This window comes from Talpa occidentalis, unplaced genomic scaffold (genome assembly GCF_014898055.3).
Source record: "Talpa occidentalis isolate TD23 unplaced genomic scaffold, MPIMG_talOcc4v2.1 talOcc4.2, whole genome shotgun sequence".
NCBI classification, from domain to species: Eukaryota; Metazoa; Chordata; class Mammalia; order Eulipotyphla; family Talpidae; genus Talpa; species Talpa occidentalis.
Window position 1 is genome coordinate 64509873 of NW_023602073.1, and position 16186 is coordinate 64526058.

Below are 16186 nucleotides of genomic sequence, written 5' to 3' on the forward strand. Positions count from 1 at the left end.
ATCATCCTTCTGAATTCACCTCAGTCCAGGGTCTACTGGGGGGAAAGGGGCACCTCCTGCTTTGGGAGGAAGGGTGAGTGTACCAGAACTAACCACATGATGGATTTCTGGAGTGACCATGAGCAAAGTAAAGCCTAGATACCAAGCAGTCCCTCTCCTGACCCTGGAGTTCACTCTCTGGGCACCTAGTGGAAAGCAGATGTTCTTAGCAAGGTACTCAGCTGGCAAGGACTTGGAAGGAAGGACCAGTCCCCTCCCTGGGCAGCACTGGAAAAGGTTTGGTGCAGCACCTACGCCACAGAGGTGCACCTGCCTCCAGGTGGGCAGGAAGATTCCTTGGACCAGAACCTCTCCTGAAAGTGGATGGCCAGGCCAACATGTGTGGGGAAACTCTCTGTCCTCCCTTCGCCGGGCTGACCAGGACTTCCTCCGGCAGGACAGTCCTTTAGGTACACCAGCACCTTCCTTCCTGGGGACGGGCCAAACCTGGGAGCTCAGCTGTATGGACTGTGAAGTCTTTTTTCCATTTGGGGTGGGGTAGATATGGACAACCTCGCTGCTCCCTCCTCTCCTGGCTCCTCCCGGGTCTTCCCACCAACTGGGCTAGGAGGCAGGAGCGGGGAGGAGCCTTTTCCACCTTGGAATTGTGGAGAGGTTTGGAGAGGTTTGCGTCTTCACGACGGCGAGAAGGATTTGTCCAGGACCGCCCGGCAGCGCCCTCCCCGTGGCGGGGCAGCAGCGGGCGCCGGGCCGGAGCCCAGCAGGGGCGTGTCCCCGTGCTCACCTGCCATTGGGCAGGTGGGGCCGCCGGGGCTGCTGCAGGGGCCGTACTACAAATAAGGAGCGGGTGGCCACCGACTCAGGCGAGTCGCAGGATGGAGGACAGCGTGTATCGGACCCGCTCCCTGGGGGTGGCGGCTGAGGGGCTCCCGGACCAGTACGCCGACGGCGAGGCGGCGCGCGTGTGGCAGCTCTACATCGGGGACACCAGCAGCCGCACCGCGGAGTACAAGGCCTGGCTGCTGGGGCTGCTGCGCCAGCACAGCTGCCAGCGGGTGCTCGACGTGGCCTGTGGTACCGGGTGAGCCCGGGCGCGGGGCGAGGGATAGGGGTACACTGGGAGCAGCCAGGGACGGCTTGGCCAAGGCCGCCCCACCGCGGGACGCTGCCGGGCCCGTCGGGGCAGCCTCCTCCGCCGCCAGCCGACCAGGACCCGGTGGAGGCAGCAAGCCAGGACCCGGAACGGGTGTGTGCCTGGGCAAGGCCAGCATAAGGGCAAGATTGCCTGGAGGAGGGGTCTGAGGAGACCTGGCCGCGAATAAGGCTGCAGGCACCCCGGGGTGGGGGAGACAGGTTTGCCAGGGCAGTGCTAGAACCAGGTTTCGGGCCAGACGGTCCTAAGCTGGCTCCTGGCTCCAGCATTGTTTCTTCTGGGGTGGCCTTGGGCAGCGTTAACATTTGTGCAGCGTTTGCCAGTGCCAAAGCCCTGTGCCAGGGGCTCTCCATACATCAGTTTTTGAAATCCTCACCAAACCCCATGAGGTAAGGAGGAGTAGAAATTCAACTCCGAGGAGTAAAGGTTTCCCATCCACTGGAAAGAAGATACAGACCCAGGTTGGTTAGGATCTGGCCTGTGCACTAAAGTACCCTGCTGTACACCCCCTCCTGTGCACGGGTTACTTAACTTCCCCAGCCTCAGGATCCGCGCACACTTGTGGAATCCCTGATTGAATAGGTGCTAATAAAACTCAAGCAAAAAGTTGCTACCTGGAGCCAAGAAACAGATTTGCCAGATCCCCTGAGGTCAGTGGAGAGGGCTTGGGGAGCTGCAGCAGAGGAACATATTCTAAGAGTTGGGAAGTGTCTGGCACAGGGCCTCCTTCTTGCCTTCACCGCCCCTGACCGCTCCGCTCTGCCTCTCATCCCTGGCCCTGTCAGGGTGGACTCCATCATGCTCGTGGAAGAGGGTTTCAGCGTGACGAGTGTGGATGCCAGTGACAAGATGCTGAAGTATGCGCTTAAGGAGCGCTGGAACCGGCGGCATGAGCCCGCCTTTGACAAGTGGGGTATGTGGGTCCAGCCAGGTCCTCCAGCCCAGTCACCAAGGACATGGTTCTCTCTGCTCTGGGCTCCTGTAGCTCTTGAGGTGGGGTGTTTATTTTCCTCAAGGAGGAAAAAATACTGTCATTTGCCTGAAAGGGAGGCTTAGGCACCCGAAAAAGGTATTGATGTGAGGGGCTAGTTTTACTCTAGTATATCTTGTCTCTTCAAATAAAAACCCAGGAGCACAAAGCCCTCCTTCCCAACCATGCCTTTCTCTCCCCTGATGGTCTTCCCCTTTCCCTCTCCATGTCCATAGTGATGCCCTCTTCCTAAGTGGATGGGGAATTCCTGTGTCTCAAAGGGGAAGCTGAGACAGGACTGCCTTGGTGGAGATGGGTACTACCAGTACCATGGTGCCACCTGATCCCTCTTCCCCTCCCTGGCCCCCCAGTCATTGAAGAAGCCAACTGGATGACTCTGGACAAAGATGTGCCCCAGCCACCAGGGGGTGGCTTTGATGCTGTCATTTGCCTCGGAAACAGTTTTGCCCATTTGCCAGACAGCAAAGGTGAGAAAGGGTGTGGGCTTGGGCATGGTCCTTCCTATACCCCTTTCCACAGACCCCAAGGCACCTACTCTACCAGAGTAGACTGCTTTTTTTGCCCCTCTCTGTCTTGGTACTGGCGCCCCAGGGGAGGAGAGAGATGGGAGGGAGACAGATGCTGGGGGCCCTGAGCCAACACAGTCTCTGCCCTGCCTGGAGCTCAGGGGACCAGAGTGAGCACCGGCTGGCACTGAAGAACATTGCAAGCATGGTGCGACCTGGGGGCCTGCTGGTCATCGATCATCGCAACTACGACCACATCCTCAGCACAGGCTGTGCACCCCCAGGGAAGAACATCTACTATAAGGTGGGGCCCTGGGAAAGGGAGGGCCCAGAGTGGGAGGTGTGAGCCTGGGGGCCAGGCCCCACAGTGGTCACAGAGCCTAATGCAGCACCACCAACGACAGAGTGACTTGACCAAGGACATCACAACATCAGTGCTGACAGTGAACAACAAGGCCCACATGGTAACGCTGGATTACACGGTGCAGGTGCCTGGAGCTGGCCAGGGTGGATCTCCTGGCTTGAGGTATCCACTTGGCAAGGCTGGGGGCAGAGGGGGAGGAAGGGTGCTGAGCTACAAGCCCTCATGGTTGGTCGGGGCTCTGTTGCAGTAAGTTCCGGCTCTCCTACTATCCGCACTGTCTGGCATCCTTCACGGAGCTGCTCCGAGCAGCCTTCGGAGGCCAGTGCCAGCACAGTGTCCTGGGTGACTTCAAGCCTTACAAGCCGGACCAGGCCCAAGTTCCCTGCTATTTCATCCACGTGCTCAAGAGGACGGGCTGAGGGCACCCACGCCCCTCTACACAGGCACTGCCAGGCCCTGTCCGGGGAAGTGGGCATCTGCCCAGTACCACCTGGTGTGGTCCCACCCCAAACCCAGCCCCCAGAGCAGATCCTGGGGTTGCTGGGAAGGGCTGGCAGTAGCTGGGGTACAGGGGCTTGGGTTCAGGCAAATGGAGTGAAGAACAATACAGTCTGTGCCTTTTTCAGTTCCTGTGTGCCTCTGTTTATGTCAGAAGGCCCAGACTCCAGTGGTACCCATCCTGCCCTCCCCTGAGGCTTACTCCTCCCACCATCCTGCTCTCTATGGACACCCTTTCAAATCACACCACCAGCAGGGGGCAGCAGACACTTTATTTTCAGCCACAGGCAGGGCTCTCTGGACCCATCCGTGAACTCCAGATCCTCCCCACCCCTCCTGAACACATGGACCTTAGTCCTGGGCTGTCCTGGAAGGTAGGCAGGGGATGTCTCTTGAGGTCTCAGGGACCACTCTGCAACCAGGGGATCTCCTGGAGGTAGGCAGGTGGGTGGGCAACAACCAGAGGAAGAGCCCTTTGCTCTCTCCGGTCTCTGTGGGGCTACCAGGTACCTTTCACCATGGAGGGTGGGGTTCCCAACTACAGAAGGCGCTTAGCAGGCGGCAAACTTGCGCTGGATGCGCTTATAGCGGAGCAGTTCCTGCTCACTGACTGAGGGCTGCAGCCGGGCAGCGGCCTGCAGCAGGTCCTCCATAGTGAGCAGCAGTGCAGAACTCCCGAGTTCCAGGCCTAGGGGCAAGGGGGAGGGAAGCCAGGGTCTCCATCCAGCTAAGGAACAGAGGTTGTGGTCTATGCCCAGCAGGAGAGAGCCCTGGGGAGACAGTGTCCTGCCAGAATCCCCCAAATATCAACAGTCCCTCCTCTGAAATCCAGAACCAGATTTGGTTCCCATGAGATTTTTGGTCAGTCTTTGGGGCTAGCGAGTGGCTCACCTTCCTCCAGGTCCCGAACCCGGCGTTTGAGGGCAGCTGTCATGGCATCAGAGCAGAGGGAGTAGAGGTCTGCGCCCGTCAGCTGGGGAGGGCAGCAGTCCAGCACGGTCACCAGGCTCACAGAGGGCTCTAGCTTGAATCTGTTACGGGGATATGGCAAGATTACCTGGCACTGCCTTCCTCCAAAGTCAAGGCTGACAGGCTTATTCTGCATGCTAACCCATCCCTTGACCATCTCTGGGGGTTGTCCTTGACTCCAAGTTTTTGAAGTCTCTCTCTCGCAGGGCATACTTGCGTGTGATGGCGCTCAGCACACGTAGCTGGGAGGCACGGTCCTCGCTCACCCCCACGAACACCAGCTTGTCAAATCTTTAGGGAGACAGGTCTGAGGACAGGCCCAAAGGGGTCTAGCAGAGATGAGAAATATAAGGGTTGGGGTACATACCGGCCAGGCCGCAGAAGCGCAGGGTCCAGGAGGTCTGGTCTGTTGGTGGCTCCGATAACAAACACATTCTGACTGTCGTGAATTCCATCCAGCTCGGCCAGGAGCTGAGACACCACCCTGCAAAGGAGGCCGAGAAGGCAGGAGAGTCCTTGACCCATCCTCAGCCTCTGCCCAGCTGTGGGGCCTTTCCTTGCAGGCCTCTTCACAGGACCTCTACTCAGTTGTGCCCTGTATACCCCCCATGTGTGTCCCTGTTCTCAATGTCCCAACTCCACATCCTCCTTGAGCTTCTATTAAACAATCTTATAAACGGAAGCGCAGGAATTCCCTCGGTTCTGGAAGCTGCTGCCCCCAGATTCCATTCCTGCTCAGACACTCACCTGTCCATCACACCTCCAGAGTCTCCACTTCGCCCCCGGCTTGGGGCCAAGGAGTCCAGTTCATCGAAGAAGATAATGCAGGGAGCCGCGGCCCTGGCCTTGGCAAACACTAAGGAGAGAGAGGCGCACAGGAGGGGAGCTCAGGGGGGTTGAAATTGGGAGATGGGGAGAGAAAGCAGGCGTGACAACCTCTCACTGGCATCCCAGGTACTAGGGCCCACTGCACAGGAACTGCTTGTGGAAAGAAGTGACTATGAGCAGCCGGAGGGTAGGGGTGCAGCACCAGGGCCACGGGAGTCTGAAAAGTGCTGGAAATGCTGCCTCTCCCCACTCACTCACCTTCCCGTACATTCTCTTCACTTTGTCCCACATACATGTTGATGAGCTCAGGCCCCTTGACGCTGAGTGAGAGAAGTGAGTGTGTGAGGTGAGACCAATCAGATGCGTGAACACAATCGATCTCTGCCAGCCCCTTCTGCTCCCCAGCCTCCTGCAGCTCCCAGTCCATCCCACCTGAGGAAGGTGAGGCTGCACTCAGTGGCTACAGCCTTGGCCAGGAGAGTCTTGCCAGTGCCAGGGGGTCCGTGGAGCAAAAGGCCCGAGCGCCTCAGGCCCAGGCTCAGCAGCTCAGGGTGCTCTAGAGGGAGCTGAATGGTCTCCAGAATCTCCTTCTTCACCTCCTGCAGCCCACCCACATCGTGCCAGGATACTGAGGGGATCTGGGAGATGGAGAGTGCGTGTTGGGGATATGCTGGTGGAGGAAGCTCCAGTCCCACCTCTCAGGGCCTGGAGTGTCTACCTTGGGGGCTCCGATGGCCTGCGAGTGAGCAGTCTGCAGCTGTTCCAGCGCCTGTGCGAAGTCCTCAGCTAGGAGGGGAAAGCCAGCAGCACACAGCTCCCCCTCATCCTCCTCACTCCAGCCACCTGCCAAACTGCAAAGAGCAACCCAGGGAGACCTCTGGAGGACCTCATCTCACCCCCCTCCTCCGGATCTTGGTCCCTCCTCCCTTCCTTGCCGCCCATGTTTCCTTTGGCTGTCATTCCCCACCCAGTGCTCAACTTCCTTACCCCAAGTTCTTGATCCTGGAGCAGGCTGCCCGGCTGCTATGGGTCAGAAGGGCATAGAGATCCCCTGCCACAAAGCCCTAGGGAAGCACAGGGAAGGACACATGAGCCAGGCACAGTAAGCAGGAACCCTTGGGGGTTAGTTGGAACAAAGCCCCAACATCAATGCCTCAGGGTTTTCTTTGCCTTCTTTTTTAAGATTTATTTTATTTATTCATGCATAGAAGAACTGGGGTACAGGCCAGAGATGCAGGGGGTGAGAGGATTCACCAGAGACAGAGTGGGGAGCAGAAAAGGCAGACTGACTGAAATACACTGCTGAGGGGAGCAGCGGGTGAGACAGGAGAGGTCTGCTGTGCCATGTGGGTTAGCTCTCTGGCCAGGGATCAAATTCATGCTGCAGTGGCTGGTGATAGCTTGATAGTGCTGAGAATTTAACTCCTGCGCCACCACGGAGGCCCTGCCTCAGCATTTTCTACCCTCACATGCAAGCAGCTGGATTGTGTCCTGTGACAACAAAAGCGGGGAGGGGGCCTGTCCCCTGCCCCCGTACTCACTGCACACCGCCGTGCCAGCTGTGCCAGGTTCACTTCTTGGCCTAAGGGGAGGTGGGCCGTGAGGGCCCGCAGAATGTTGAGCCGCTGCCCCTCTGACAGCACAGGCACTGCCAGTTCATGCAGGAATGCTGTCAGCACATCAGCAGGCAGGTCCTGGGCCCGGCTTGTGGTGGCCACAACCATCAGGGGAGGGCAGCTGCAAACAGGGAGTGGGCAGATGGCGTGTGCGGCTGGCAGCTCTCAGCACTGCCTGGTCCTGATGCCGTGTAGGAAGCAAGGTGGTGGTGGGTGCTGGATGGGACAGGGAAACGGGCACCCCAATGTTCCTGGGTGGAGCGCCAGGAGAATACCTTGAGAGGGGAACCTCACTGAGGGCAGAGGCTGTGCTTTCTCTTCAGACTAGTGTTCCCTAAAAAATACTAGGGAACACCCCATCCTCCTACCTCTGGATAACCCTGGGCTCAGGGCTGTCTGGATGGCAGAGAAATGGCAGCCATGGAGGGGGTGAGGAAGAGAGGCTCAAAAGGCTGAAGGAAGAGGGGACCCAACCCCTTCAATGAACCTGGCTCTGAATAATACCTGGTGAGGGGGTCTGCTTCGAGGAGAAGCTGGCGCAACGTGGCCACCACACGGGTGTCCTCACCGAGTCCATCACGGTCCCGGCCCAGAAGGTCCATAGCTGTCAGCAACAGAACCACAGGCCTGCAGCACCGGGCCTGGGAGAAGACGGCCCGCAACTTTGTCTCCACAGCCCCGCTACTGTCAGCACAGAGGCTGGAGCAGGGCACCTGGGGGAGGGGTCCTGATGAGTATGAGCCAGTGGCAGGGGTGAGTAGGGCAGGAGAATGGGGGGAGGAGTCAGAAGATGCAGATTATCCTGCATCATTTTTTAGGACAAGGATGGGGGAAAAAGTAACATTGGCCAAGTCCTACCTCTTCTTTACCCTAACCTCATTGTCTGGACTGTACACCCAAATCTGGGAACCCCCTCTGCTGCACCTCCCCCTGCAGTGACCTTTAGGAATGGCTTTCGCCATGGTCCCTAGGTCCGGCTGGGCAACCAGCGCGCAGGGGGAGAACAGCATAACACCCTGAAGCAGAGGAAGTACAGCAGAAGTTCCCTGAAAAGACAGAAGCTTATCAAAAGATAACGACCACCAGGAACCACTACAAGAATGCTAAAAATCTTATCCCCTCTTTCTAGAGCTACAAACTTTAATCCCTTATTGTCTTTCTAAACTTCCTTCTTTCTTCTATAAAAGTCATTGCTTGTGGGCCTCCCCGGTGGCGCAACGGTTGAGCGCTGGGTTGCGAAGCTGCCCGCAGCCTCTGCGACGCCGGTTCGATCCCCGGCTGCTCCCCGGCCACCAGAGGAGGGTCCCACATGGCGCGCAGACCTCTCCTGCCGCCCGCTGCTCCCCTCAGCAGTGTACTTCGGTCCTTCTGCCTGCTCTGCTCCCCGCTCTGGCTCTGGTGAATTCTCTCCCCCTCCCGCGCTTCTGACTGTACCCAGTGCTTGTATAAATAAATAAAAAATAAAAATAAAAATAAATCTTTAAAAAAAAAAAAAAAAGTCATTGCTTGTTATGTAGATCACCTCCCTGATGGTGATAGACTGAGCCCATGAGCAAGCCGATTTCATTGATATTCATTGTCCCTGCGCTTTTGGAAAACATATATATATTGGTCACAAACTCAAAGAAAATTACACTCAGATTTTCACTCTTGAAGTGTGTCTGCTTGTCATTTCTTTCACTGACGCCCTGACCACCCTGCACACTTCTCTCAACCCTGAGGTGGCCTCATCGTCTACTGCTGTGCTGGTCCGCGGCACCCCTCCACCTTGCAAGCTTCTCTCTGGTTTGGCATCATGAGAGCACGTCTGGCCTGCTGGCCCACAGCATAAGGCCAGGCTGGCAGCCGGAGAGCGGAGGAAGAGGAAGAAGGGGAGAATCTGGACTGGAGAAAAGATGTAGTTGGGGTTCTACTCTCTCGGTACCCTCACCTTCAGTAAGTGGAGCCCAAGGCGGTTGCAGGCAGCAGTGACTGCTGTGGTCTTCCCACTGCCCGGGGGCCCCTCAGAAGGACACTGCTAGTTCCTGTCAGCAGGGCGCCCCTGCAATCAGAGAACAGACATGTTTCCTCCATTCTGCCAACTTTTGAGTCCCTAGTAACACAGGGACCCTTGGATCCTGATAGCAGATACCCTTTTCTCTCAGCCCAGGGCTGTCACCACACAGTGAGGCCTTTCTCCCACACTTCCTCTGGTGCTCTGGCAGGGCAGGAGGCCTATCCAGCAGTCGACTAAAGCCTTAACTGTGCCTTCACTAAAGCCTTGACTGTCATGCCTGGTCTGGACTGTCCTGTGAGGAGTTGGGGAGGGATCTGGGTACATAAACTGAGGTCCTTTGTCTCTCAGGGCCAGGGTGGTGAAGGCCAGGATGACTAGTAGGCTCCCCAAAGGGAAGAGCAGTCTCAGAGGTTACCCCAGAAAAGGAGCCTGAGAATTCATTCACAGGCTAGCAGGTGGGGCACTAGTCTGAGGGAATCCTCCTAATGTCATCTAGCCAGGGCTTTAGGAACTTCAGAGCAGGCGCTTCTCATACCCCGAGGCTGCAGCCTCACTCACCCTGGCTGGAGGCGAGGCTTCAGGGCAGCACAGAGCTCGGTCACCAAGGCCTCCAGGCCTGGAGGAGACAAGCTGCTCCAGAGAGTGGATTCTCCTGAAGGAACAGGGCTCAGAGTAGAACCCACCTGTGACAGGTGGGAGGAAGCTTTAGTCTCTACACGTTGCTTCTGAGCCTTTCCTCACATCTACCCCCACGCCTGGGGCCTCACCAAGTACAAGGAGGTATGGATAGTGTCAGCCAAGTAGGCACTGGTTGGCCCAGCTGGAGCGTCCCCAACTGTTTTCTTCACTTTAAAAAACATCTCCCGCCACCTGCAGGAAAGAGGCCCAATGAAGACTAGATCCAGATCCCACATATTCCCCTTTCCAAGAGCAAGGGGGCTATGTCAGTTATTCAGATTCACCATAGGGACAAGCTCAAGAGCAGCACAAATGGCCCGAAACATATGGGGGCCGGGGGGTGGGGGGGAGGGGTGGCGGAGGAGGAAAGAAGATTCGTGCTTCTCATTTCCTTGCCTGGATCATCCACTGGTGGGGGGGCCGAGGCGGGGTAGGAACCCTGTCCTCTGTGTCCCTGTGACAGCCATCAGGGAACCCTAGGGGTACGTCTCTCCGGGTAAAGGGCTATTGCACCCCCTAACGAGAAGCCACTGCTGCACTAGGCTATGACCATCTGACCATTTTCACTGGTGTCAGAATAGTCTCTCCCTCAAATTCAGGCCCACCACAGCCCCCAAAAACCTCAGAGGGGAGGGTGCCTTGGCTCCTAATCATCCACAGAAATCTAGCTGCCGGTAGCTTCCTTAATATCATCATCTAACGTTGATGATTCTCTATTTTGGCTGCACATTAAAATTATCTGTGGAGTTTTTAAAAATCCACATTCCTCACAGATGGTAAGAGTCCACACAGTAGGAGGGAGCACGGAATAACTGCTAATGGCCAGGGGTTTCTTTTTGGGGGTCATAAAAATGTGCTGGAATTAGTGGTTTTGGTTGCATGACCTTGTGAATATATTAAAGCCACCGAATTACACTGTAAAAGATTACTTTATAAACAAATTTTTCTGGTATATGAATCATACTTTTATTTTAAAATGAACATTTAAAAATAATAAAAACATATTCCCTCCTCTGGGGGAAAAAAAAAAAAAAGCCTTCTTATGCCACAGCCTTGCCCTGATTCTGTTCCGCTAGGTCTGGGGTGGGTTTCGGGCATCTGTATATTTTGAAAGCTCCTCCAGCCATAACCAGGGCGGTGCAGTCACCAGTGGGTGTCAAAGTAGGGTCGCTTAGCCTACTAACAGGGCAAAGGGTGACAGCAGGTGGCAGTTACTAAGTCAGTTTTCCAGATAAAGACATAATCACTACTCCCCTCTAATCCTCAGGCAACACAATGACAGAGTCAGATTATAATCTGGGCCTCTCTAAGGGCCAATGAGGGAGCAAACCCCTTTGCTCAGAGTCCTGCTATCATAAAGCTGCTCCCTCTGGCAGCAAAGCAGGTGGGAAAGCCTCAAGGTGGAGGGGCAGGCACACCACGTTAGTATCATGAGAATCTTGTAACTATTACAGTTGGCAGTGATGGCAGCAAAAACTGGAACATAAGAAAAACTATGTCCTGCTGTGACTCATCATCATGAAGGCTGGGTGGGATATAACCCAGCAACTACCCCCCAGCAAGTGCCTTGGGTCATAGTGCTGATGCAAGCCCAGGACCCAAGGAGGTAGTGCTCTGGGGGTTGTGGAAAGACTATTCTCTTCAGTGGAGAGCAGTTGGATCACCTCAGGGAGAAGGGTCAGACCTCTGGAACATATATGGGCACTGCTGGGAAGCACTGGATTGTGTACCTGAGTCAGAAAGAAGACAATGGAGCTGACTCCTGTTAGGGAAGCAGAATATAGGGGAGAAGCTGACAAGGCCACTCTACCTTTAGTGAACTTCCTTTTTAGGGATCACAGGAAACTCCCTGCAGGCCTTCCCTTAGAGGGGCTAGAACACTCATATCTATCTGTCCTTGGACGCCCCCACTGCCCATCCAACCTTACTTTCTTAGGACCTGCTCAGGAGAAAGTTGTGCTCAGCCCTGAGAGGGAGGCAGGTCTCTACAGGGCCAAAAAGGCAGAGGTCCAGGAACAGAACTGGCTTGCTGGTCTGTCTGGGAAGGTTGACAGGGTCTAGAACCTGTTTTTCATTGAAAATTATGATTGTTCATAGACATTTGCTGTATTTAAGATGGGAGACTGACGTGGGAATGACTGAGTCATTGTGTGTCACACTGGCATTTTCCACTAGACCCAGTTGTAGATTTGATCTGGGAAAGCTCAGAAGTATCATGGAACTCTAAATGGGGTGATATACAGCACTGCCATCTGGGTACCACCATGTTGAGATTGGGGAGCTTGAGCACTGGCCAGAATCAAGCTCTGAAAATTTGAATCTAAGGATGAATGAGGAGCTCCACACAAGGCCTTTCTCTCTTGGCAGAAAATCCAGGCTGGCTGAGCCAGAAATCTTGGGCTCTTATGCCCCAGTTCCTGCAAGCTGCGCCTATCATCTCACTGAGATTTCCTTGAAAGTTGGGTTATTGTGTCTATCAGTTCTGTTCTCCTAGAAAATTGCTACAGGATAGCAGTCCTGACTAGAGGGACTGGCTGGGGTATGGGGTTTCTTTCTTCTACCTTCACATAAAGCCAAGCAATCTGAATTTTTTTTTTCTCCCCATTTTACTTGGAGCCTCTGTGGTCAGAGAACAGAAAGAGAAAGGTTAGATACCTTGTATGGAGTGTGGCTCATTTGCTCTAAAGAGAGGCTTTTCAAGGAGAGCAGTCACCCCCCTGCCTGCCCTTTGGGGAGCTAGGATTGAAAAGGAGCATGTGCACACTCCACCACGCCCGGCAGACGTCAGAGCCTGGGTCTCCTTCCGTCGAGCACAGGGGTGGAATGGTCCATGTTCTGGCCCATACCATACTGTGGTTGAGAATGGGAAGCCAGGAATCCCATCCTGGTTTAGGCCATTAAATTACCTTTAATGCTTTCCTTTACCTCGGTAAAAACAATCAATTTGAGGATGACACCTCCCACAGCCAACAGGCAGGGGTGTGTGATCTTTTTTTGTCACATGCCTATTGAGAACCTGCAAAGGGTACGTACCTTCTCTCTAGAAAAATGTACACAATAAATGTTCTTATGCACAAGATTATGCCATGCAACTTGGGAGGAGGGGGTCATAGGACTTCTGCATCAAGGTTAAAAATCCCACCCCCAGCTGAAGGACAGGAGGCAGCCGCATACCTGGGCAGTTTCTCGGGACTTTCTTCCAGGACCTCTACTTGCCCAACTGTCGGTACACACAGAACATCCCCTTCCTGGACTGCCCTGGAACACAGCAGTGGCCTCAGTAAGCTCACAGTGGAAGTCAAGAGTGACTTGACATATCCTCCATGCCCACCCCCAGCATGCAGACACCTGCTTAGTGGCCTACTGCCCACCCAGAGATCCCCAGCAGTTCTGCAGGAATATTCAGACCCAGAATGAGCTGGGGGCAGGAGCAGAGAATCAGGTCAGTGAGGGGTAAAGCAGGATGTTGGTTCTGGGCCCCTTTCAAATTAAAATGAGGTACCTAAATCTAGGTACCACAGATTAGGGGGAGGAACAGGAAAGGTGAAATGCTATCATCTTCCTGAAAGGGGTAAAGAGCTAACCTGGGTGTCTGAAAGTGCAGGTAAAGAAGGTGGTCATAATTTCCATTAGTGCTGTAGTGGGGAGAGGACACAATTTCAATGTGTAATTCTTTGGCAAACGGAGGTCCAGGCAGCACTGAGCAGCTTCCTTTGTTTTCGGGGGTGCTGGCGTCTTCCAGATACCTCTAGCAGAGAAATCACCACCTTACAACCTTTCCCCAAGGAATTAAGCTCTGCCCTATCTCTCAGCAGCTAATATATCTATTTTTATCCTCTATCCTTCCCATAACCACAATTCTTATGGGACACGTGGCCCCACTTACTAAAGCTGAATACCTATAGCCTTTAGAAAACAGAAACCTCTTCTAATGGACACCATTAAAGGAGATGTTACCTCCTTTAATCATTCTAGCTCCAAAAACTTCCCTGGTAAAGATATCCTTTCTGTGATACCCTTTGATTGGCACAGAGGTAGTGAAACAATACATTTAATTCCCATAAATTCTTTGAGTCATACCTGGCAACCACTAAGATTAAGTGGACACTGAATTCAGGCTGTGGGAAAAGGAGACACTGAATTCAGACACTGGAGACACTGAATTCAGGCTGTGGGAAAAGGGCATCCCATCTTGCTGATGCTGAAAGGTTTGGTCAGCTGAATGAGCTCCATTAGCTTTTCCTTTATTCAGAAGGAAACCCACACCTGACTCTTATTCATGCATGTTTTATCTTTTGGTCTCCCACAATCGTTAACAGGCCATGCCATTATTCTCCAATAGAACTTTCTATAGTGACAAAATGTTTTAGATCTACAGGAGGCTTTGAGCACTTGACAGGTGACTAAAGCAACTGTAATGAAATGAATTAACTTTATTTAATTTTAATTAATTTACAGAGTCACAAAGTGACTAGCAGTTTCCATAGTAGATTGTACAGGCCTAATAACATACACCACAAAAAGTACATTTGTTCCCCCAAACACAGTTATCTTTTTTCCCTTCCCCCACAATTATCTCCTTCAAGTAAGCTCCTTAAAGGAGAAACCAAAAAGGCAGAAACCAAAAACTTCTCTTGGATATATTTAATATTAAACACCAGCCACCAAAGATAATAAGGAACTCCTCCCTTCAAGGATTTAAAATATAATTGGGAATTAGATAGATTACATAATCATAACAAGGCAGAACAAAATAAATGCTCTAAGAAAAGCACAAAATGCTCTAAAGTTATGTTAAATTTGTGAGAGATTAAGTTTGTGATGGTGAGATTATGAAAGGCTGTGTGAAGGTGGCATCTTTAGATGGACCCTCAAAGAAAAGATGGTAGGATTTAAACAGATGAGTCTAGAAGAACAGAAGGAATTTGAAGTCAAGGGTAAGTATGAGTGAGACCATACTACCCAGCACAAGGCTGGACACATTGTAGCAATTCAACAAGTGCCTAGATTAATATACACACCTGGTAATTTGACTGTGAATCCTACCTTTCACTTGGGCTGGAAGCCCTCCCCACACCATGGGGGCTTATGATATTTTGATTATAGATAATGTGTAAATAAGGCTAAGTGACATTAAGTAAAAAGTCTACGATCTAAGGAGTAAGGAACCGAAATTCTACAGCCCTTGTCTTCCAATTCAATTAAGACAAAGAGGGGTTAAGAAGGAGAAAGCATTCCTGATCTCTGTCCTGTATCCTACCTGAATTCTGAGCTCTCCCACTTCCAAGGGATCACAGCCGAGATTAAAAGCCAGAGTAGCAGGCACGAGGGCCAGTCCATCAGCGAGGGGCTCTCCCAGCTGCCCAGAGCCAGGTCCCAGCCTCTCTGCGAGGTCCCAGTGAGGCTCTAGGACCTGCACCGTGGCCAAGTGTGGCTGGGAAGTGTTCAAGGACTCTCCGGCACGGGTCACCCACACCCATTCGCCCTGAAAGAGGCCGAGGGTACGGAGACAGCGCCGGCTCACCCCTAGTGAATCTCCAGTCCCTCCCAGAACTCCCCGAAGTCGCCGGATAGTGCCAGACACCGCGAAGGAGGACACCACCGGCGGGGGTGGGAGCTGGCTGCTGGCCCCAGTCTCCGGACCCAGTTTGGTCCGCCCACGGAGTTCAGTCACAGCCAGCCGCGTCCCCGGACCCAGCAGCCCTTGTAACGCCGGCCGCGTCTCCAGCACCCGCGGCCCGGGCACTGGCAGCGCCTCTCCGCGCCTCACCAGCAGCGGCCCAACTCGCGGCCCGAGCCCGGGCCCCGGTGAGGTGCCAAGCAGCGCCCAGCCCAGCGCCGGGGGTCGGCGAACGGGTCGCGCCCGCACCCAAGCGCCGGAGCCCAGGGCCAGGACCCTCAGCAGCGCGCGGCTGACCAGCAGCTGCGGGGCCCGGGCTCCTGCTCTTCAGTGCCCGCGCCCGGCCCCTCCAAGGCAGCAACTAGCAGTGCTGGGCCTGCCGGGCTCTCCCCTGCAGGCCGCAGGGCCAGTACCAAGCCCAGTCCCGCCGCGGGCCACGGACCCCGGGTGGCAGCAGCACCGCCAACGGGGGTGTCTCGGTCGGGAAGGGGTCCAGGACCCGCAAGACTGCCAGCGACATGGCGACAGGACACCGACCAGAACAGCGAAGAGCCCGGCTTCCGCAGCCAGCGAGCCAGGCGCGGAGGCGGGGCGCGAGCGGCTTCCGCTTCCGTGAGGGGCGGGGCGAGGAAAGTGGGCGGGGCGCCGGCGCCGCGAGCATGCGCCGAGAGGGTGAGCTGCGCGGGGATCGATCAGGTCGCGCCTCGACAGCGCTAATACCGTCCCTGCGGTTGCGTAGCCTTTACGCACGCGCCTTGAGACTGTCCATAGGAATTTCCTTTCCGCGTCTGTTAGAGGAGGAAAGTCCTCTCAAGTATCCTGCCCCGTAGCATGGACCTAACACTTTATTGAGCGATCAGTGAACTGTCCGGACCAGCTTGTCCTAGTGCTGGGAGCTGTGTGTGAGTGGAGTGTTAGGAGTTTACTCCTGGGTGGAACTCCCCCAGTTCCCACTGTGGAACTGCAG

At 54.5% G+C, this 16186-nt stretch overlaps 2 protein-coding genes across 2 annotated transcripts; one reads left to right on the forward strand and one right to left on the reverse strand.

The window, feature by feature from the left end:
* The first annotated feature begins 842 nt into the window (after positions 1 to 842).
* GNMT (glycine N-methyltransferase) lies at positions 843 to 3571 on the forward strand. Its single transcript, XM_037519733.2, has 6 exons — positions 843 to 1081; positions 1939 to 2066; positions 2495 to 2611; positions 2812 to 2954; positions 3055 to 3176; positions 3262 to 3571. The coding sequence occupies exons 1-6, from the start codon at positions 876 to 878 to the stop codon at positions 3431 to 3433; spliced, it is 888 nt and encodes a 295-aa protein (XP_037375630.1). The 5' UTR covers positions 843 to 875; the 3' UTR covers positions 3434 to 3571.
* PEX6 (peroxisomal biogenesis factor 6) lies at positions 3040 to 15794 on the reverse strand. The gene is given in 20 exon segments (XM_037519729.2): positions 3040 to 4200; positions 4404 to 4543; positions 4695 to 4772; positions 4849 to 4965; positions 5229 to 5337; positions 5568 to 5629; positions 5742 to 5947; positions 6028 to 6160; positions 6297 to 6373; positions 6851 to 7046; positions 7430 to 7638; positions 8856 to 8929; positions 8932 to 8966; positions 9480 to 9604; positions 9689 to 9791; positions 12774 to 12857; positions 13184 to 13347; positions 14860 to 15530; positions 15533 to 15664; positions 15667 to 15794. Coding segments are annotated over 20 exon segments (2925 nt in total). The 5' UTR covers positions 15740 to 15794; the 3' UTR covers positions 3040 to 4063.
* Between the last annotated feature and the right edge of the window lie 392 nt (positions 15795 to 16186).

Excerpts from the sequence above, each read along its gene's own strand:
- GNMT (XM_037519733.2), top strand. The coding sequence starts at position 876 with ATGGAGGACAGCGTGTATCGGACCCGCTCCCTGGGGGTGGCGGCTGAG. Across the intron at positions 2,067-2,494 it reads GCCCGCCTTTGACAAGTGGG|TCATTGAAGAAGCCAACTGG; the intron begins GTATGTGGGTCC and ends CTGGCCCCCCAG. Across the intron at positions 2,612-2,811 it reads CCATTTGCCAGACAGCAAAG|GGGACCAGAGTGAGCACCGG; the intron begins GTGAGAAAGGGT and ends CCTGGAGCTCAG.